Source organism: Hyperolius riggenbachi, chromosome 2 (assembly GCF_040937935.1).
Source record: "Hyperolius riggenbachi isolate aHypRig1 chromosome 2, aHypRig1.pri, whole genome shotgun sequence".
NCBI classification, from domain to species: domain Eukaryota; kingdom Metazoa; phylum Chordata; class Amphibia; order Anura; family Hyperoliidae; genus Hyperolius; species Hyperolius riggenbachi.
The window spans coordinates 542812636-542834293 of record NC_090647.1 but is presented as its reverse complement, the minus strand read 5'-3'; the positions used below and the strand labels follow the sequence as shown (position 1 = coordinate 542834293).

At 45.4% G+C, this 21658-nt stretch overlaps 1 protein-coding gene and 1 long non-coding RNA gene across 6 annotated transcripts in view; one reads left to right on the top strand and one right to left on the bottom strand.

Annotated features, from left to right (window-relative positions):
- The window catches only part of CTPS2 (CTP synthase 2), a 300027-nt gene that overhangs the window by 96524 nt on the left and 181845 nt on the right, over positions 1–21658 (bottom strand). For all 5 annotated transcript variants that reach the window (XM_068270769.1, XM_068270771.1, XM_068270768.1 and 2 more), the window contains one exon: positions 17362–17405. In XM_068270769.1, coding sequence (XP_068126870.1) covers positions 17362–17405 — 44 coding nt within the window. The remainder of the gene's footprint in view (positions 1–17361; positions 17406–21658) is intronic.
- LOC137547316 (uncharacterized) overlaps positions 1–21658 on the top strand; it is a 92233-nt gene that overhangs the window by 21230 nt on the left and 49345 nt on the right. The gene's annotated exons all lie outside the window — the stretch shown is intronic.

Below are 21658 nucleotides of genomic sequence, written 5' to 3'. Positions count from 1 at the left end.
AGGCCCCTGCCAGTCCAGTCTGCAATCTGTCATCTTGGTCCCTGCCAGTCCAGTACGCAATCTGTCATCCTAGTCCTTGCCAGTGCAGTAGCAAGTATGCAGTGTGTCACCCTAGTCCCTGCCAGTTCAGTCTCCTATATGTCATCCAGGTCCCATCTGCAACCTTTTGTCCGGGTCCCTGACAGTCCTGTCTGCAGTCTGTTACCCTGGTCCCTGTCTATCCTTTGCACAGTCCGTCATCTTGTTCCCTGCTGGCCTAGTCAGCAATCACTCTCATAGATCCTGTCCTTCCCTCTCCACATTTCAAGAGAACTTGAGGAGAAGCTCAAGTACAAAAAGACATACTTATTTTAGAAGAGGGAAGCCTCTAGATCAGGGGTGTCGAACTCAAATACAAAGTGGGCCGAAATTGAGCTCTGGGACCAAGTCGTGGGGGCCGACCTCTATGTCTAGTGGCCACCTCTCTCCCTTATAAAGTCCTCTGATGTCGAATACCCCCCCCCCCCCACCTGCATCCCCTATACAGTTACCTGATGTTTAGTTGTCCTCCCTTCCTCATCTACAAAATTCCCTGATGTATAGGGGTCCTCCCTCCCATATACAGTTCCCTGGTGTTTAGTAGTCCCTTCCTTCCCCTATACAGTTCCCTGGTGTCTACTAGTGGCCCCCTCCCCTCTCCTATACAGTTTCCTGGTATCCAGTGCTGTACCCCTCCCCATATGACTTCCCTGGTGATCTAGAGTTTAACCTCCAATATAGATTCTCTGGTGGTCTAGAGTGGACCAAATATAATGCAAAGTCGGCAAACCACCTGAGGGCCAATTCTGATGGCTCTGAGGGCCAGAGTTTGACATGTATGCTCTGGATCCTATAGAGGCAACCCCCCCCCCCCCCCGGACATTACAAACAAGGACTTGTGGGTGGGAACATCAGGGGTGCATTCCCCTCTAGGCACGTGCACAGCCGTACTGTGCCTGCGTAAATACAGCCGCGCTACACTAGACACTACACTCTATATTCCCGCTGGTCAGGCTGCAAGTGGGAGCCCAGCCTAAAATATTCAAACAGTAATATTTTGGCCTATCTTCTGGGTCGAAAACGTATTCTGAAACTTAAAGCTAGTCAAGAAATGCCATTCAGCTAAATCAAAACTTCCTGTGTGAAATAGCCACAGGACCTCTTTAAAGTGGGATTGTCAGCCATAAAATCACATTCCATTTACTCACTTATCTGTGTTTATTATGCAGTATACAACCTGACACTGCATTGCAAACATTACAATATAATCATAAATGTTTCAGCTGTAATAAATCTTATCTCTATTAGGTACATCGGGGAAAAGGAAGCTTGCTATCTCCCCTCTCACATTCCTGCTCCTCACTGATTGGCTGAGGGCAGTTCAGTGTGATATGAGACTGAGAAGGGAAATACACCTCACCCCTCTGCAGAAGCTGCTGAAATATCACGTGTGTTTACAAAGCAAGCTAGATATGTCAGTGCAGTTTCTAGGAGGAAAAAAGTAAGGGAGGAAATGGCATCAGGATTGGCTTCAGTCAGAGGCAGTAAAGATGGAAAATGCCTGAAACAGTTTTCTCTTTATTTAAAATATAAAAGTCACTGAAATCAAAACGTGGATAGTACAATACATACAGTGGTGTGAAAAACTATTTGCCCCCTTCCTGATTTCTTATTCTTTTGCATGTTTGTCACACTTAAATGTTTCTGCTCATCAAAAACCATTAACGATTAGTCAAAGATAACATGATTGAACACAAAATGCAGTTTTAAATGATGGTTTTTATTATTTAGTGAGAAAAAAAACTCCAAATCTACATAGCCCTGTCTGAAAAAGTGATTGCCCCCCTTGTTAAAAAATAACTTAACTGTGGTTTATCACACCTGAGTTCAATTTCTGTAGTCACCCCCAGGCCTGATTACTGCCACACCTGTTTCAATCAAGAAATCACTTAAATAGGAGGTATCTGGCACAGAGAAGTAGACCAAAAGCACCTCAAAAGCTAGACACCATGCCAAGATCCAAAGAAATTCAGGAACAAATGAGAACAAAAGTACTGTAATTGAGATCTATCAGTCTGGTAAAGGTTATAAAGCCATTTCTAAAGCTTTGGGACTCCAGCGAACCACAGTGAGAGCCATTATCCACAAATGGCAAAAACATGGAACAGTGATAAACCTTCCCAGGAGTGGCCGGCCAACCAAAATGACCCCAAAAGCGCAGAGAAAACTCATCCGAGAGGCCACAAAAGACCCCAGGACAACATCTAAAGAACTGCAGGCCTCACTTGCCTCAATTAAGGTCAGTGTTCACGACTCCACCATAAGAAAGAGACTGGGCAAAAACGGTCTGCATGGCAGATATCCAAGGCGCAAACCACTTTTAAGCAAAAAACATTAAGGCTCGTCTCAATTTTGCTAAAAAAAAACATCTCAATGATTGCCAAGACTTTTGGGAAAATACCTTGTGGACCGATGAGACAAAAGTTGAACTTTTTGGAAGGTGCGTGTCCTGTTACATCTGGCGTAGAAGTAGCACAGCATTTCAGCAAAAGAACATCATACCAACAGTAAAATATGGTGGTGGTAGTGTGATGGTCTGGGGTTGTTTTGCTGCTTCAGGACCTGGAAGGCTTGCTGTGATAGATGGAACCATGAATTCTACTGTCTACCAAAAAATCCTGAAGGATAATGTCCGGCCATCTGTTCGTCAACTCAAGCTGAAGCGATCTTGGGTGCTGCAGCAGGACAATGACCCAAAACACACCAGCAAATCCACCTCTGAATGGCTGAAGAAAAACAAAATGAAGACTTTGGAGTGGCCTAGTCAAAGTCCTGACCTGAATCCTATTGAGATGTTGTGGCATGACCTTAAAAAGGCGGTTCATGCTAGAAAACCCTCAAATAAAGCTGAATTACAACAATTCTGCAAAGATGAGTGGGCCAAAATTCCTCCAGAGCGCTGTAAAAGACTCGTTGCAAGTTATCGCAAACGCTTGATTGCAGTTATTGCTGCTAAGGGTGGCTCAACCAGTTATTAGGTTCAGGGGGCAATTTCTTTTTCACACAGGGCCATGTAGGTTTTGAGGTTTTTTTCTCACTAATAATAAAAACCATCATTTAAAACTGCATTTTGTGTTCAATTATGTTATCTTTGACTAATAGTTAACGGTTTTTGATGAGCAGAAACATTTAAGTGTGACAAACATGCAAAAGAATAAGAAATCAGGAAGGGGGCAAATAGTTTTTCACACCACTGTATATTATGTAAGTAGAACAAGTATTTATCTACTTATAGATGTGTTTTTTTTTTTTCTGGGATAGCATGGCTGTCCCTGCTGCTTTAAGACCAGTGAACAGCTAAATGACTTGTAACTTCTCAGCAGTCACTGAGGGCAGAAGCTGTATGGCTATCATGACAGGCTGTCTTTACAGATAGAATTACAGCTTAATCTGCTGTGAACTGGCGAGAGCAGATGTGCAGTTGCCCTCCAGACCTGCTCCTCCCTCCACCAGCAGCTTCACAATTGAGGAAGCGGATTTGAGAGAGAACATTTCTCTTTCCCGCGATCCTCAATATCCAGAAGCATAAAATTGGAGTAAGTTACCTCCATCTATCTATACATGATGTACCGGCCACATCATAAGGCTCCAAACCTGCCGGATAATCAATAAGTAATAGGCGCAAAAGCCATTTCTATTCCTCTCCCCCCGTTTACAGAGCGTGGCGCTCTCGCTAGAGAAATTATCAGTGGAAATGGAGTGATATCTTATCTCGGACATCCGCTGCAAAATGAAATGTCGTTTCTGGGCTGTTGCCATTTCTCAAAGCGCCTGATTTACTGCAGGTGAGATGAAATAGAGTAGACTCTGCCGAGCTGCTAGGCTGAACAACTCGAAGAAGACGTGTCTGCATCCTCCTCTTTCTATCAGATTTTGATAATGGCTTATAGTGGACCTTAAAGTGAACCTCCGGACTAAAAATCTACTCGGCAGTACTGAAAAGGCTTGGTGTTCCTTTAACAGTTTCACAGCATCAGAACTTTGTTTTTCTTACCAAAGCATTATTTTTAGCTGCATTTTTAACTAAGCTCCACCTATCAAAGAAAAAAAGCCCAGGCTTTTTTTTCCCTGATGCTGTGCAGAGCATGATGGGATTTCCTATGTTGTTATTCATGTTGCCTAGCAACTGGGAGAGGTGCTCAGGACACAGGACAGTTGGAACTGTGTCTCATGCTCCCTGTCACCTCCTTTCAACCAAAAAGATGGCTGCCATCATGAAATCACACATTTGCCTGTTCTTTTAAAACAGTGTGGGTAAGAGATTATATTACCTATCTATTTTAATGAACATAACTAATGTAACTTAATGACAGTATGTTTGTTTAGGCTGGAGTTCCTCTTTAACTCATGAGTAGGACAGAAGGAAAACAGAGAAATGCACCCTGTGTGTATTTAGAGAGTTTAGCCTGTCTAATTCCCCCCATCTGTGTCTAATCAGCATTGTAATTTGATCTCAGCTGGCTGCCTTGGCAGAGCAGCTAATTTGTAAACACAGGGTGTTACCCTTATGCCTGCTGCCATGACAGCAGGAAGTAGACACACTGCAGATTTATTGCAGATTTATTGCAGGATTTGTATCAGCTGTAACAAAGAAATGTTTTTCTTTAAAGTGTATTATGCTGTGGCTAATCTTTTAGAGCAAAGAGGAAGTTCTCAGTTCAGGTCCACTTTAAATGAATAGACCTTTGTTTTCTCTTACTGAATAATCATGTATTCATATAACGCAACAGTGTAAACTAGGACACAAAAGTGGAATCTGCAATCTGTGCTGTAGGACATTATCCATAAACTATCTCCTCTTCCTTATCTTCTCCTCTTCCTTTCCGTAAATGTACAGAAGCGTAATATTTATATTTTACACATTTACAATATCAACTGTAAAAATGACTACAAACAATATAAAAGAGAGACAACCCCGGGAAAGGATATGATGTAGTACCCTCAGGTCTGAGGATGGGAGTACAGATGGTCCCCAGTTAACAAACAAGATAGGGACTGTTGGTTAGTTCTGCAACTGAATCCATTCTTAAAGAGACACTGTAACAAGAAAAACGTCTCCTGGGGGGTACTCACCTCGGGAGGGGGAAGCCTCCGGATCCTAATGAGACAGCCTGTTTAATATTTACCTTTCCAGGCTCCAGCGGGGGCGCTGTTTCGGCTCTTCTGACGGAGATAGGCGGAAATAGCCGATCTCCATCGGGTCCGCTGTACTGCGCAGGGGCAGGAGACTTGCGACTGCGCAGTAGAGCAGCCCGACGGAGATCGGCTATTCCCGTCTATCTCCGTGGGAAGGAGCGGATACTACGCCTGCTCTGGAGCCAAAAGGTAAATATTTACATCGCCGCAACTCCGGGAGGATTTTCGCCGCCACCGTGGGACCGAGGAGGACGGGGGAAGCCTCAATAGGATCCGGAGGCCTCCCCCACCCGAGGCGAGTACCCCACAGGGGAGGTTTTTTCGTTACAGATTTTCTTTAAAGAGAAACCATGACCAAGAATTGAACTTCATCCCAATCAGTAGCTGATACCCCCTTCCCCACGATAAATCTTTTCCTTTTCACAAAGGGATCATCAGGAGGCTCTGTATGGCTGATATTGTGGTGAAACCCCTCCCACAGTGTGATGTCAGGACCCTCCTGTCTGTGAACCTCATTGCATTGTGGGAAATAGCTGTTTACAGCTGGGTCCAACTGCCAAAAAAGCAAGCAGCATCTCCTTCCACTGACATGACCTGCCAGCAGTAAAAATGTCACCATGTGGTAAATGTCAGAATGTAAATCAGGGAGAGGAAGGATTTTATAATGGGCAAACACTGACTACATCATTTCTACATAATTATTGCAAAAATGAAGCATTTTTTGTATTACATTATTCTCACTGGAGTTCCTCTTTAAGTCGGAAACATTGTGCTAACTCTGTCCCCTGTACCTCCTCTGTACCCCCCGTGCTTCCAGCGTCCTCCTCTGTGCCATCTCTGTTCTCCTGTGCCTCCAATGCCCCCTTTGTGTCACCTCTGCCCTGCCCCCCCCCCCCCCCCCACACACACACACACACTATGTCACCACTGCTAACGTATGATAAAGAACCTCTGAGAGTGTCTCCATTCATCCACCCTGCAGCTTCAGGTCTTAGCAATGTCGGAGTTCTGCCTTTACTTTACTATAAAGGTGCATTTGAATGGGTGGGATGTACTGTTGGCACCATTGGAAAATACAGCTAAAGGACCTATATTGCTGTCACAGCAGTACTGGGACCTGCTAAAGAGAGAACAGGAAGATTAGGCAAGCCTGCCAGGGACACTGAATATCAACCTCGTACTTGTTAAGGTTTTTTTTTTAATTGGATTTCCTTGAATTTCACAATAAAAATTGGACACAGATGACAATTTGTTTTGGGTTTCTGCACATTAGTAGCTGTCCCAGGTTCACAAAATAACAACAGAATGTCTCATTTTTAGAGAATGTCAGTAGAAGTTGTAGAAAAGTGTCTGTTTCTCCCTGACTTTTTAGGTAATTGCTCTTCCTCTGGAGGGGAACAGAGCTGACTGTGCACTGATAATCAGGAGTTCAGACTTGTCCAGCGTAGCACACAGCTGCCCAGTTATCCTGAAAAGGATTCTGGGACCATTGCTTACGCTCATTACTCAGACTGTAAACACCAGCATCACTGCTTAATATGAGCAGCAGGAGATAAATAATAGGAGACAGAGCAGAGAAGTGGTGAGGAGTTTATTACAGTTGCTTTAGTTTAAAAGCGGACCTGAACTCTTATACAAGAGAGAAGGAAAACAGAGTAATCCACCCTGTATTTCTTTATAGAGAACAGCCTGTATAATTCTCCCTCCTCAGCAAGTAATGAGTTAGTGTAATTTGAGTTCCTAGCTGTCTTCCAAGTTGTAAGCTAATATGTAAAGACAGGAAGTTAACCCTTTCTGTGCTCCCAGCAAACCAGAAGGTGACTACACTGCAGCATCTCTGTTCGTGCTCTATAAGCTGTAACACTTCAGGTCCGCTTTAAGCTCTAAGGAGCAAAAGAGAGCTACCTACTGTCACCTACTGGAGTCACGTATAACCAAAGCACCGGAGGAAGACTGGAGAAAACAGTACAAGGACAACAAAGCAGCAGTCATTCAAAAGTTCAATTATTTAAAAAATAAATAGGCTGATTTTGAATTTGATGATAGCTAGCAACTCACTTACATAAAGTGGGGAAAGGACATGTTTACCATTATGTTGCATCTTCTCTTTATAAACAACATCTGAGCCTGGTGCTAATGTCCAGACCTCAGCCATACAGTAGCCCAGAGTCGGGACAAGGTCCTCCAGCACCTAAGGCTGAGATACCAAAGTGCGCCCCTCCATCCCTCCCACCCCAGCTGTCACACACTGATTGCTCTTAGACTAAGAGGCACCCCAGGGCCCCCAACACCTTAATCTCTAGTTATCTGGCTTGTAGTCACTTCCATGTATCTCCTTTTCTTATTTCTTTCTGCTTCAAACACAATTAGGAATGACAGCTGAATGAATTGTGCGCCCCCTCCTACACTGCGCCCTGAGGCTGGAGCCTCTCCAGCCTATGCCTCGGCCCGGCCCTGCAGTAGCTAAGCCCCAGTGTCCGTTAAAAGACCACTATCGGCAAAAACTGTAAAATACATTTAAACACACACATTCATGTGCACTGTGATCTTCTTTTTGCCTATGTTGTAGTCACTTACAGTAGGCAGTAACAACCTCTGAGGAACATCTAACTGACATGACTATGTACTCTGTAAAGTGCTGCAGGAGAGGTCAATGCTATATAAATACTAAGTAATAATAAAAATAATTGCAAAATGTATCTATGAATCACAAAAGAAAGCTTACCAAACTACTTCCTCTACAGTCTACATCTTTTTTCCTACCCAAAATAGATTTCCTGCCTGACCTGATGTGTTAGTTTTTTTGTTCCCGGCTTAATCCGTGCTTCAAATCTCACATCCTCCGAGTAGAAAACATTATTCTCGTTATTTTAGTCCCGTCGCTTTGTATTCCCAAGCGGAGAGTTCTTAATTTAGAAGAGGTGTTTACACTCTGCATCAGCGATGATTTGTTCCACTCATGCTAGCCAATGTTGAACTTTTTACCGACGCGTTGTACGAGTCATGCACAGAACACAGCATTCGGGCATAACAGAGCCTGCAGAGTGCGCAAAGTTTTACTGGCAGCGCGTCGCGTAATGAGTTCTGTCCAAAAGATAACTGCTTTGGAGCAGAGTAAACAGTGGCTGAGTGCTTCTTGCGTCTAGCAGCATCTCATGAATAGGAAAACACTTGGTCTGTTTACCTTAACATTAAGTACAGCAGGCTCCAAAGTGTCCAAATGCTAAAAAATAAGATGTATTCTTTTACATACGGCGAGAGGGATTCCTTTGTAGTGTATTGGTATTTTGATGATTCAGTGGCATTAGTCATACCTCTAATGTATTTCAGCAGCATTACATTATATTTGCATTCGTATACAGATTTTCAGCTGTTAAAGTGGCTTGCAAAAGTATTCGGCCCCCTTGAAGTTTTCCACATTTTGTCACATTAGTGCCACAAACATGCATCAATTTTATTGGAATTCCACATTAGGGACCAATACAAAGTGGTGTACACATGAGAAGTGGAACGAAAATCATACATGATTCCAAACATTTTTTACAAATCAATAACTGCAAAGTGGTGTGTGCATAATTATTCAGCACCCTGAGTCAATACTTTGTAGAACCACCTTTTGCTGCAATTACAGCTGCCAGTCTTTTAGGGTATGTCTCTACCAGCTTTGCACATCTAGAGACTGAAATCCTTGCCCATTCTTCTTTGCAAAACAGCTCCAGCTCAGTCAGATTAGATGGACAGCTTTGTGAACAGCAGTTTTCAGATCGTGCCACAGATTCTCGATTGGATTTAGATCTGGACTTTGACTGGGCCATTCTAACACATGGAAATGTTTTGTTTTAACCACCCTGGCGTTCTGATTAAATCGCCAGGGTGGCTGCGGGAGGGTTTTTTTTAAATAAAAAAAAAACTATTTCATGCAGCCAACTGAAAGTTGGCTGCATGAAAGCCCACTAGAGGGCGCTCCGGAGGCGATCTTCCGATCGCCTCCGGCGGCAAGAGATAACACGGAAGGCCGCAATGAGCGGCCCTCCGTGTTTCGCTTCCCTCGTCGCCATGGCGACGAGCGGAGTGACGTCATGGACGTCAGCCGACGTCTTGACGTCAGCCGCCTCCGATCCAGCCCTTAGCGCTGGCCGGAACTGTTTGTTCCGGCTACGCTGGGCTCGGGCGGCTGGGGGGACCCTCTTTCGCCGCTGCACGCGGCGGATCGCCGCGCTGCAGCGGCGATCAGGCAGCACACGCGGCTGGCAAAGTGCCGGCTGCGTGTGCTGCTTTTTATTTGGTGCAAATCGGCCCAGCAGGGCCTGAGCGGCAGCCTCTGGCGGTGTTGGACGAGCTGAGCTCGTCCAGACCGCTCAGCAGGTTAAAGCATTCCATTTTTGCCCTGGTTTTATGTTTAGGGACGTTGTCCTGCTGGAAGGTGAAACTCCACCTCAGTCTCAAGTCTATTGCAGACTTCAAGAGGTTTTCTTCCAAGATTGCCCTGTATTTGGCTCCATCCATCTTCCCATCAACTTTGACCAGCTTCCCTGTCCCTGCTGAAGAGAAGCACCCCCAGAGCATGATGCTGCCACTACCATATTTGACAGTGGGGATGGTGTGTTCAGAGTGATGTGCAGTGTTAGTTTTCCGCCACACTTAGCGTTTTTCATTTTGGCCAAAAAGTTCCATTTTGGTCTCATCTGACCAGAGCACCTTCTTCCACATGTTTGCTGTGTCCCCCACATGGCTTATGGCAAACTGCAAACGGGACTTCTTATACTTTTCTGTTAACAATGACTTTCTTCTTGCCACTCTTCCATAAAGGCCAACTTTGTGCAGTGCATGACTATCAGTTTTCCTATGGACAGATTCCCCCACCTGAGCTGTAGATCTCTGCAACTCGTCCAGAGTCACCATGGGCCTCTTGACTGCATTTCTGATAAGCGCTCTCCTTGTTTGGCCTGTGAGTTTAGGTGGACAGCCTCGTCTTGGTAGGTTTACAGTTGTGCCATACTCCTTCCATTTCTGAATGATCGCTTGAACAGTGCTCAATGGGATGTTCAAGGCTCTGGAAATCTTTTTGTAGCCTAAGTCTGCTCTAAATTTCTCAATAACTTGATCCCTGACCTGTCTGGTGTGTTCTTTGGACTTCACGGTGTTGTTGCTCACAATATTCTCTTAGACAACCTCTGAGGCTGTCACAGAGCAGCTGTATTTGTACTGACATTAGATTACACACAGGTGCACTCTATTAGCACTCATCAAGAAATGTCTATGGGCAACTGACTGCACTCAGACCAAAGGGGGCCGAATAATTACGCACACCCCACTTTGCAGTTATTGATTTGTAAAAAAAATGTTTGGAATAATGTATGATTAAAAACAATGGTGCATGAGCCAGCCTGGGGCCCCGGGAACTCTCACTGCCCGGGGCCCCAGAACCAGCATCTAACACCATATGTGAGCGCAGCCAAAACCTTGGAGCTGCCACCTCCAAGGCCTGTCTCCTACTGCTCTAAAACTTACCAAACACACAATTGGAGAACCTCACTCCCAAACAGTTCTCTGCTGCTTTATAAAGCCTGCAGGCTGCTTATAAGCCAATTAGAAGTGCACACATAATACACCTAGCTTGCAGTGATAATCAAGCAAAAGCTGAGCAAGTCAGCCAATTAGTAGGAGAGGGCTTCAGTTGCATATAGACAATGGCTATATGACCAGCAGGGGGCACCAGCGTGCAGGATATTCCCTCTCATCTGCCCCCCTCCTAACTAAACTGCATGGGATACTACAATAATTAAAAACAATGGTGCATGAGCCAGCCTGGGGCCCCGGGAACTCTCACTGCCCGGGGCCCCAGAACCAGCATCTAACACCATATGTGAGCGCAGCCAAAACCTTGGAGCTGCCACCTCCAAGGCCTGTCTCCTACTGCTCTAAAACTTACCAAACACACAATTGGAGAACCTCACTCCCAAACAGTTCTCTGCTGCTTTATAAAGCCTGCAGGCTGCTTATAAGCCAATTAGAAGTGCACACATAATACACCTAGCTTGCAGTGATAATCAAGCAAAAGCTGAGCAAGTCAGCCAATTAGTAGGAGAGGGCTTCAGTTGCATATAGACAATGGCTATATGACCAGCAGGGGGCACCAGCGTGCAGGATATTCCCTCTCATCTGCCCCCCTCCTAACTAAACTGCATGGGATACTACAATAATTAAAAACAATGGTGCATGAGCCAGCCTGGGGCCCCGGGAACTCTCACTGCCCGGGGCCCCAGAACCAGCATCTAACACCATATGTGAGCGCAGCCAAAACCTTGGAGCTGCCACCTCCAAGGCCTGTCTCCTACTGCTCTAAAACTTACCAAACACACAATTGGAGAACCTCACTCCCAAACAGTTCTCTGCTGCTTTATAAAGCCTGCAGGCTGCTTATAAGCCAATTAGAAGTGCACACATAATACACCTAGCTTGCAGTGATAATCAAGCAAAAGCTGAGCAAGTCAGCCAATTAGTAGGAGAGGGCTTCAGTTGCATATAGACAATGGCTATATGACCAGCAGGGGGCACCAGCGTGCAGGATATTCCCTCTCATCTGCCCCCCTCCTAACTAAACTGCATGGGATACTACAATAATTAAAAACAATGGTGCATGAGCCAGCCTGGGGCCCCGGGAACTCTCACTGCCCGGGGCCCCAGAACCAGCATCTAACACCATATGTGAGCGCAGCCAAAACCTTGGAGCTGCCACCTCCAAGGCCTGTCTCCTACTGCTCTAAAACTTACCAAACACACAATTGGAGAACCTCACTCCCAAACAGTTCTCTGCTGCTTTATAAAGCCTGCAGGCTGCTTATAAGCCAATTAGAAGTGCACACATAATACACCTAGCTTGCAGTGATAATCAAGCAAAAGCTGAGCAAGTCAGCCAATTAGTAGGAGAGGGCTTCAGTTGCATATAGACAATGGCTATATGACCAGCAGGGGGCACCAGCGTGCAGGATATTCCCTCTCATCTGCCCCCCTCCTAACTAAACTGCATGGGATACTACAATAATTAAAAACAATGGTGCATGAGCCAGCCTGGGGCCCCGGGAACTCTCACTGCCCGGGGCCCCAGAACCAGCATCTAACACCATATGTGAGCGCAGCCAAAACCTTGGAGCTGCCACCTCCAAGGCCTGTCTCCTACTGCTCTAAAACTTACCAAACACACAATTGGAGAACCTCACTCCCAAACAGTTCTCTGCTGCTTTATAAAGCCTGCAGGCTGCTTATAAGCCAATTAGAAGTGCACACATAATACACCTAGCTTGCAGTGATAATCAAGCAAAAGCTGAGCAAGTCAGCCAATTAGTAGGAGAGGGCTTCAGTTGCATATAGACACATATGGTGTTAGATGCTGGTTCTGGGGCCCCGGGCAGTGAGAGTTCCCGGGGCCCCAGGCTGGCTCATGCACCATTGTTTTTAATTATTGTAGTATCCCATGCAGTTTAGTTAGGAGGGGGGCAGATGAGAGGGAATATCCTGCACGCTGGTGCCCCCTGCTGGTCATATAGCCATTGTCTATATGCAACTGAAGCCCTCTCCTACTAATTGGCTGACTTGCTCAGCTTTTGCTTGATTATCACTGCAAGCTAGGTGTATTATGTGTGCACTTCTAATTGGCTTATAAGCAGCCTGCAGGCTTTATAAAGCAGCAGAGAACTGTTTGGGAGTGAGGTTCTCCAATTGTGTGTTTGGTAAGTTTTAGAGCAGTAGGAGACAGGCCTTGGAGGTGGCAGCTCCAAGGTTTTGGCTGCGCTCACATATGGTGTTAGATGCTGGTTCTGGGGCCCCGGGCAGTGAGAGTTCCCGGGGCCCCAGGCTGGCTCATGCACCATTGTTTTTAATTATTGTAGTATCCCATGCAGTTTAGTTAGGAGGGGGGCAGATGAGAGGGAATATCCTGCACGCTGGTGCCCCCTGCTGGTCATATAGCCATTGTCTATATGCAACTGAAGCCCTCTCCTACTAATTGGCTGACTTGCTCAGCTTTTGCTTGATTATCACTGCAAGCTAGGTGTATTATGTGTGCACTTCTAATTGGCTTATAAGCAGCCTGCAGGCTTTATAAAGCAGCAGAGAACTGTTTGGGAGTGAGGTTCTCCAATTGTGTGTTTGGTAAGTTTTAGAGCAGTAGGAGACAGGCCTTGGAGGTGGCAGCTCCAAGGTTTTGGCTGCGCTCACATATGGTGTTAGATGCTGGTTCTGGGGCCCCGGGCAGTGAGAGTTCCCGGGGCCCCAGGCTGGCTCATGCACCATTGTTTTTAATTATTGTAGTATCCCATGCAGTTTAGTTAGGAGGGGGGCAGATGAGAGGGAATATCCTGCACGCTGGTGCCCCCTGCTGGTCATATAGCCATTGTCTATATGCAACTGAAGCCCTCTCCTACTAATTGGCTGACTTGCTCAGCTTTTGCTTGATTATCACTGCAAGCTAGGTGTATTATGTGTGCACTTCTAATTGGCTTATAAGCAGCCTGCAGGCTTTATAAAGCAGCAGAGAACTGTTTGGGAGTGAGGTTCTCCAATTGTGTGTTTGGTAAGTTTTAGAGCAGTAGGAGACAGGCCTTGGAGGTGGCAGCTCCAAGGTTTTGGCTGCGCTCACATATGGTGTTAGATGCTGGTTCTGGGGCCCCGGGCAGTGAGAGTTCCCGGGGCCCCAGGCTGGCTCATGCACCATTGTTTTTAATTATTGTAGTATCCCATGCAGTTTAGTTAGGAGGGGGGCAGATGAGAGGGAATATCCTGCACGCTGGTGCCCCCTGCTGGTCATATAGCCATTGTCTATATGCAACTGAAGCCCTCTCCTACTAATTGGCTGACTTGCTCAGCTTTTGCTTGATTATCACTGCAAGCTAGGTGTATTATGTGTGCACTTCTAATTGGCTTATAAGCAGCCTGCAGGCTTTATAAAGCAGCAGAGAACTGTTTGGGAGTGAGGTTCTCCAATTGTGTGTTTGGTAAGTTTTAGAGCAGTAGGAGACAGGCCTTGGAGGTGGCAGCTCCAAGGTTTTGGCTGCGCTCACATATGGTGTTAGATGCTGGTTCTGGGGCCCCGGGCAGTGAGAGTTCCCGGGGCCCCAGGCTGGCTCATGCACCATTGTTTTTAATTATTGTAGTATCCCATGCAGTTTAGTTAGGAGGGGGGCAGATGAGAGGGAATATCCTGCACGCTGGTGCCCCCTGCTGGTCATATAGCCATTGTCTATATGCAACTGAAGCCCTCTCCTACTAATTGGCTGACTTGCTCAGCTTTTGCTTGATTATCACTGCAAGCTAGGTGTATTATGTGTGCACTTCTAATTGGCTTATAAGCAGCCTGCAGGCTTTATAAAGCAGCAGAGAACTGTTTGGAATAATGTATGATTTTCGTTTCACTTCTCACATGTACACCACTTTGTATTGGTCTTTTATGTGAAATTCCAATAAAATTGATTCATGTTTGTGGCAGTAATGTGACAAAATGTGGAAAACTTCATGGGGCCCGAATACTTTTGCAAACCACTGTATTTTTCAATAAATTGAAAATCTGGACTTACCTGGGGCTTCCTCCAGCCTTCCGTAGCCCGTGAGGTCCCCCGACATCCTCTTGGTCCTTTCTATGGCTCCCCCCTGTTGGCTCCGGTAATCCGACGACTTCGGCTGAAGTTGCGCATGCGAGCAGCTGGCCTGTCATTAGGCCGGTCACCGTAAGCCTTCTGCGCATGCGCCGTTCAGGTATTAGAGAACCACGCATGAGCAGGATGCTTATGGGGACTGGCGTGATGATGCGCCGATGCGCGTACACGTGACTTCAGCCGAAGTTGATGGATTACTGGAGCTGCCAGCGGGACCACAGAAGGGACCAAGAGGATGCTGGGGGACCTTGCGGGCTACAGGGAGCTGGAGGAAGCCCCAGGAAAATCCAGATTTTCAATCTATGACCAGTATACTTGCACCCTAAGTAAGCCATGCTTGTTCCGCCATGTTTACTCCACCCTCCCTGGTCCCATTCAGTCACGGCTCCCCCAAGAAAACTGGCACCTTCATCTGCAAAATGGTGCTAACCTCAGAAGAAATTCTGGGTCAAGGCTCCCTCTGTGGTCCAATATGTACTTGTGCACAAGAGAAAGGCTGCACCGGGCTAGCGCCCGTAACAAGTGGAAAAGAAGTGGGTGTGCACAGTTGGTAGTCAAGGAGTGGATACGGGGAGTAAGTGGGACAAACCTTTCTAATAAGCCAGCCTCTTCCTGTTTCAAAGTTTGATTTACCGTTAAAGTCAAATATTTAGCTGGGGATTAAGGTGATCATGGGAAGCTTGCAGGGCAGCACACAGAGGTATGCACTAGCCTCCTGAACTTACCTTTGTGCTTAGTTCAGCATGGTGGCGTAGAGGTTAGCTCTCTCGCCTTGCAGCGTGGGTCCCTGGTTCGAATCCCAGCCAGGGCACTATCTGCAAAGAGTTTGTATGTTCTCTCCGTGTCTGCGTGGGTTTCCTCTGGGCACTCTGGTTTCCTCCCACATTCCAAAAACATACGGATAAGTTAATTGGCTCCCCCTAAAATTGGTCCTAGACTACAGTACTTACACTACATAATATAGACATATGGCAATGGTAGGGATTAGATTGTGAGCTCCTTTGAGGGACAGTTAGTGACAAGATATATATATACACTGTACAGCGCTGCGTAATATGTCGGCGCTATATAAATACTAAATAATAATAATAATAGTTCATATAGTTGTGTTCGGGTCAGTTGTCCTTCAAAATTCAGACAACAGGTCTGCTTATTTTCGTGTGGGATTAGTGTTTGAAGTGAATTAGAAGGATTTTCACGTAAATAAACAATTATTTGTGGACAAAATTGTAATGTGAAATACAACACATCAAAAAATCTCCCAAAATGCACAAGAATAGAAAAATGCGGAATTGTGAATGCAGAGAATCGCCTGCTTTTTTGTAAGGACAAGTGTGATCGTCCCCTTAGGAGTGAGAGAGAAATAACACAACAGACGTACTGTAGCTGGGCCATATTTAACTGAAATAGGATTAAACTTTCCTCATAAGAATTTGAGTCCCTGTACAGTTCAGTCCAGAGGAGAGCTGACGCATCAGCCATCGTCACGGCGACATCTTTATTTAGCCGAGGAGGCGAGAGAGCAAAGTGAGAGGCCAGGAAGAGAGACAGAGCAATGCGTTACCCTAGCGGCGCTCACATTACTTGGGCAATGGGGGTCGTGCTAATTAAGCAACTGTTATCCAGCCTGGTCACCTCCTCTCATTCTCACATCCAGGACTTCTCAAGAGTGTCACCTCTACTTTGGAATTCTCTACCACAGCCTGTCTATCATGCTCCAAGCCTGGACATTTTCAAATGTAGCCTCAAGGCACATCTTTTCAGACAATCTTATAATTTGCTGTCGCTGGAATTTAATTTGTTTGAGAAAAGGTAAAGATTTCTCCTAGGAAAGGGGGTATCAGCTCCTGCTTGGGATGAAGTTCAATCCTTGGTTCAAAGGAACTCTATCAAACCAAGTGTCCTAAAATGATAATGTACAAACAATGTCCAAGTAGTTGTGTAAACATTTTGCATGTTAAATATCAGAGGAAAAAGCTGTAATTCATCTTGTGTAGATTTTAGTTACGTTTGGAATGTCTCATTTGCATAGCTGTATCTCTGCAGTCTGACATGCTAGGAACAGTGTAATATTGAAGCAGAGTTATATGAAAACAAAAGCCTGTCAGGTATCAGGTTTCACACACACAATTACAAATGTTTATGTTGCACATAAGATTTATTTCCTTTGCTCTCTGTGAACGAAAGCTCTGTCTGTCTTTGACTGAGCTTTCAGCACACACAGGGGTAACAGATGCACTGTGGGGGAATTCCCCCCTCCCTTTATGGCTCAGTCTGTCCTCAGATTAGAGCAGACTTCCATCAGAAAAGTGTGAAAGGAATTAAATAACAGTAAACAAAGAGATAAGGATTCAAATATATACACCAGTACTTAGTAGCACTTCCCAGAGATGTCATATCTCAATTGAAAAAATATGTTAATTGATAGTGTTCCTTTAAGTTCCTCTTTAAACTCACATTACAGAATATTAACATATTAAGGTGCTCAGTTACTCACCACTGGGTTCTTAGTGTTTGGGTCAAATTCTGTAGAGTTGGCATCTATAAGGTAAAATATAAAATAGATCTATTTTAAAAGGATTCTTTTACTGTTGCAAAAATAGAAAATCTTTGTAATCTGTTCTGTGTGCTGTTAGGTCCCTTACGTTATTTTGTGTGCTGTAAGGTCCCTTACGTTATTTTGTGTGCTGTAAGGTCACTCATGCTATTTTCAGACACAATACCATACATTATAATTCCTGTATCACATGCCCATCATCTCCATGCTTCACGCTCATTTTAGTTTCAAGAGGTTTTACTGCTGATTGGGATAAAGTTCAATTCTTGGTCGGAGTTTCTCTTTAACAGTTTGCAGAATGAGTTGCCCACGCAGTGGTTTCAACAATAAACTTTCAGAAAGGTATTGTAGACATATACATTCACCAAGACGTAGGCAAAAACATTTCCTAACGTTTATAACAATTGGGGAAGGGGAGGGGAGGAAATAAGGAGGGAAGGGGAATAAAGGGCAGTGGGCGAGGGGTGGAGGCTCATGGGTGGAATCCACAGCTGCCAGATGAGCCAGTAAGGAAAAGGGAAGGTAGAGGTGGAGGGGGGAGGGGGGGTTAGGATATGGGGAAACAACAGCATAAACAGTAAACATTAGGGTGGGAGTGAAATATCCTTAAAGCGGAATTTAACCCTGCATTTCAACTTTGCTCTAAAACATTATTTACAGCATGTTATATGCAAAAAGCATTTTTTTTTACTGGACCAGCATTGGAAGGGTTAAACACAGAGGTTTAAAGTTCCGTGGAGAGATATGCAGAAGTTCAGATTGTTACATTCTATTTAGTTAAATGTATCTATTGAGAAATGTTACACACTCTTTGGCTGTCCTCCAGCTCCTTCTCAGTCAGAGACAGTGAGTCACATTCAACACTTAGATACATTTATGTAAACAAAATGTATCTATGTCAGCTTCGGATGCGTCTGCAGAAATCTCCAGGAACTTTAAAGCCCTGTGTAACCCTTCCAATGCTGGTCTAGTAAAAAAAAAATGCTGGTTGCATATAATATACTGTAAATAATGTTTTAGAGCAAAGTTGAAATGCAGGGTTATATTCCGCTTTAAGGGGCCCATACACCTAATGATTTTACCGCCGATATACAGCAGATTCGATCACTGTGATCGAATCTGCTGTGAAATCGTTGCGCAAACGCTGGCAGAACGATCGATTTCCGTCCGAAATCAATCGTTCCCTTCGATCTGTCCATGCGGAAGGTTTTTCTCGATCGCCGGCGGGTCGGGAGTGCGTCAATAGCAGCGTTCGAATGCCGACGAACGAAGCGGAGATAAATTACCTGTTCCGGCCGGCGTGACTCCCCCGGTCTCCGCTGTCTTCTTCTCCGCTCCGGGCTCCAGCTTCACTGAACTTCCTGTCCCGGCAGAAAGTGTAAACAGTAGAGCGCCCTCAACTGTTTAAACTTCCCCTGGACAGGAAATTCAGTGAAGCAAGCCAGCCAGACCGGAGACCAGCGCGAAGAAGAAGACAGCGGAGACCGGGGGAGTCGCGCCGGCCAGATCAGGTAATGTATAGCTGGCGGGCAGGCGGTGGTAGCTCCACAGATTGTGATCGGTTTCATGCTGCAATCGATTCACAATCTGTTTGCAGTAAAGGTAGCCATACGATCCCTCTCTGATCAGATTCGATCAAAGAGGGATCTATCTGTTGGTTGAATCTGAACCTTTATGCTAGCTCGAGGACCACAAATGCAAGGGAGCGTGTTACAAGGAGTGCAATACATAGGATAGACCTAGATTATCCTGCCAGGTTATCCAAACATCCCAAGTTTTAAAAAAGTTAGGGAGTGTATTTTTAATTTTATCCAGAATATGTTCGTTCAGCATAGTGGTATTTAGAGCAGTAAAGACCTCAGTGATGGAAAGGTGCTGACTTTTCCAATTAGATGCTACATGTTTTTTGGCGAGGGAGACCACATGTTGGATGAATCTATGAGTGGGCTGGTTACCACCACATGGTTTGTTACCAAGTAGTGTTACTGTAGGATCTAGAGGCAAGTTAATGTTAGTAACTTGGCATATGCGGTTCCAGATTTGGGACCAAAAGGTTGTAGCTTTGGGGCAGGTCCACCATACGTGCCACAGGTCCCCATCCGTGGGACATCCCCTAAAACAGTAGCGTGATACTGCGGGATTGAATCTATGGAGCCTAAGAGGCGTATAATAACATCTATGTAGCAATTTGAGAGAAGTCTCAATATTCGAATAATGTATGCTAATTTTTGTTAAAGTAGTACAACAATGTGCCCAGCGCTCAAGGGACATAGATTGTCCTATGTCCTTTTCCCATCGTTTTTGAAATGTAAACTTATCCTCTGAGCAATTATCACTAAGCATTTTATAAAGGTAAGATAGGAAGCCTTTTTCTAAGGAGGAATTTTTGCATCGAGATTCAAAGGAAGTGTATGAGAAATTGCTTGTGGAGGTAGTGGAACACCTGGTGGGCCCGAAAGTATTCTGATATTGGCATGTGGGTTTCCTTAGCCAGGGTATTCTCATCGATAATTCTAAAAGCTCTAAGAAATCGTCCTAAGGTGAGCAGATTTTTATTAGACAACCATGTGACTGCTTCAGATTTCCACGCTCATTTTGATTCCACACTCATACATGTTCAATTCGTTTTCATATATATCTTTCTCATATTCTATACTCCATGTTTAATATTCCAGAATAATTCCCAGGCTGCTCTCCTGATTCCTATCAGGATATTTAATTCACAAAATGGAAAATTCTGCCGGTATTAAACCTGACTGCAGATTAAGAAATGAATGGCGTGTGCGCAGGTATCGGTTACTGTAGACACAGCTCGTCACGCGCTTCAATATTCAATCTGTCAGTCGTCACTTTCATATCTGCCGTGTTGGTGGGCAGAACTTAATTATGTGAAATTCATACTTATTGTAAAGGCGCTATGACAAAACACGGGAAGACGTTATTATAACAAGCCACAGTGTAGGTGGACTTAAGACTTGTCTGCAGGAAATTTAGCGGGAACGGAAGATGGCTGATTGTCCTAATGCAGTTGTTCCCAAACTTTTTGAAATCGTGACACATCATACCAAACGCCCAGATCTCCGTGACACATCACCCCCCCACGATTTGGAGTGATTGCACAGCACCGACAATTTGGACTGCACGTTTTAGCCACGCTGACCCCGCACCCCCCCCCCCCCCCCGCCCGATAAAAAAGCCCTCAGACTCAGCATGAGTAGTTAACCAAGTATAGGTGCCCCTAGTAAAGGAAGTCAGGTGTAGGTGCCCTCAGTATAGGTATGTAGGTGCCCTCAGTATAGGTATGCAGGTGCCCTCAGTAGAGGTGTGTAGGTGCCCTCAGTATAGGTGTGTAGGTGCCCTCAGTATAGGTATGCAGGTGCCCTCAGTATAGGTATGCAGGTGCCCTCAGTATAGGTATGCAGGTGCCCTCAGTATAGGTATGCAGGTGCCCTCAGTATAGGTATGCAGGTGCCCTCAGTATAGGTATGCAGGTGCCCTCAGTATAGGTGTGTAGTTGCCTTCAGTATTGGTGTGTAGGTGCCCTCAGTATAGGTATGTAGGTGCCCTCAGTATAGGTATGTAGGTGCCCTCAGTATAGGTATGCAGGTGCCCTCAGTATTGGTGTGTAGTTGCCTTCAGTATTGGTGTGTAGGTGCCCTCAGTATAGGTATGTAGGTGCCCTCAGTATAGGTATGCAGGTGCCCTCAGTATAGGTATGCAGGTGCCCTCAGTATAGGTGTGTAGATGCCCTCAGTATAGGTGTATAGATGCCCTCAGTATAGGTATGTATGTGCCCTCAGTATAGGTATGTAGGTGTCCTCAGTACAGGTATGCAGGTGCCCTCAGTATAGGTATGCAGGTGCCCTCAGTATAGGTGTGTAGGTGCCCTCAGTATAGGTGTATAGGTGCCCTCAGTATAGGTATGCACATGCCCTCAGTATAGGTATGCAGGTGCCCTCAGTATAGGTGTGTAGGTGCCCTCAGTATAGGTGTGTAGGTGCCCTCAGTATAGGTGTGTAGGTGCCCTCAGTATAGGTGTGTAGGTGCCCTCAGTATAGGTATGTAGGTGCTCTCACAGTATAGGTATGCAGGTGCCCTCAGTATAGGTGTGTAGATGCCATCAGTATAGGTGTGTAGGTGCCCTCAGTATAGGTATGTAGATGCCCTCAGTATAGGTATGTAGATGTCCTCAGTATAGGTATGTAGATGCCCTCAGTATAGGTATGTAGATGCCCTC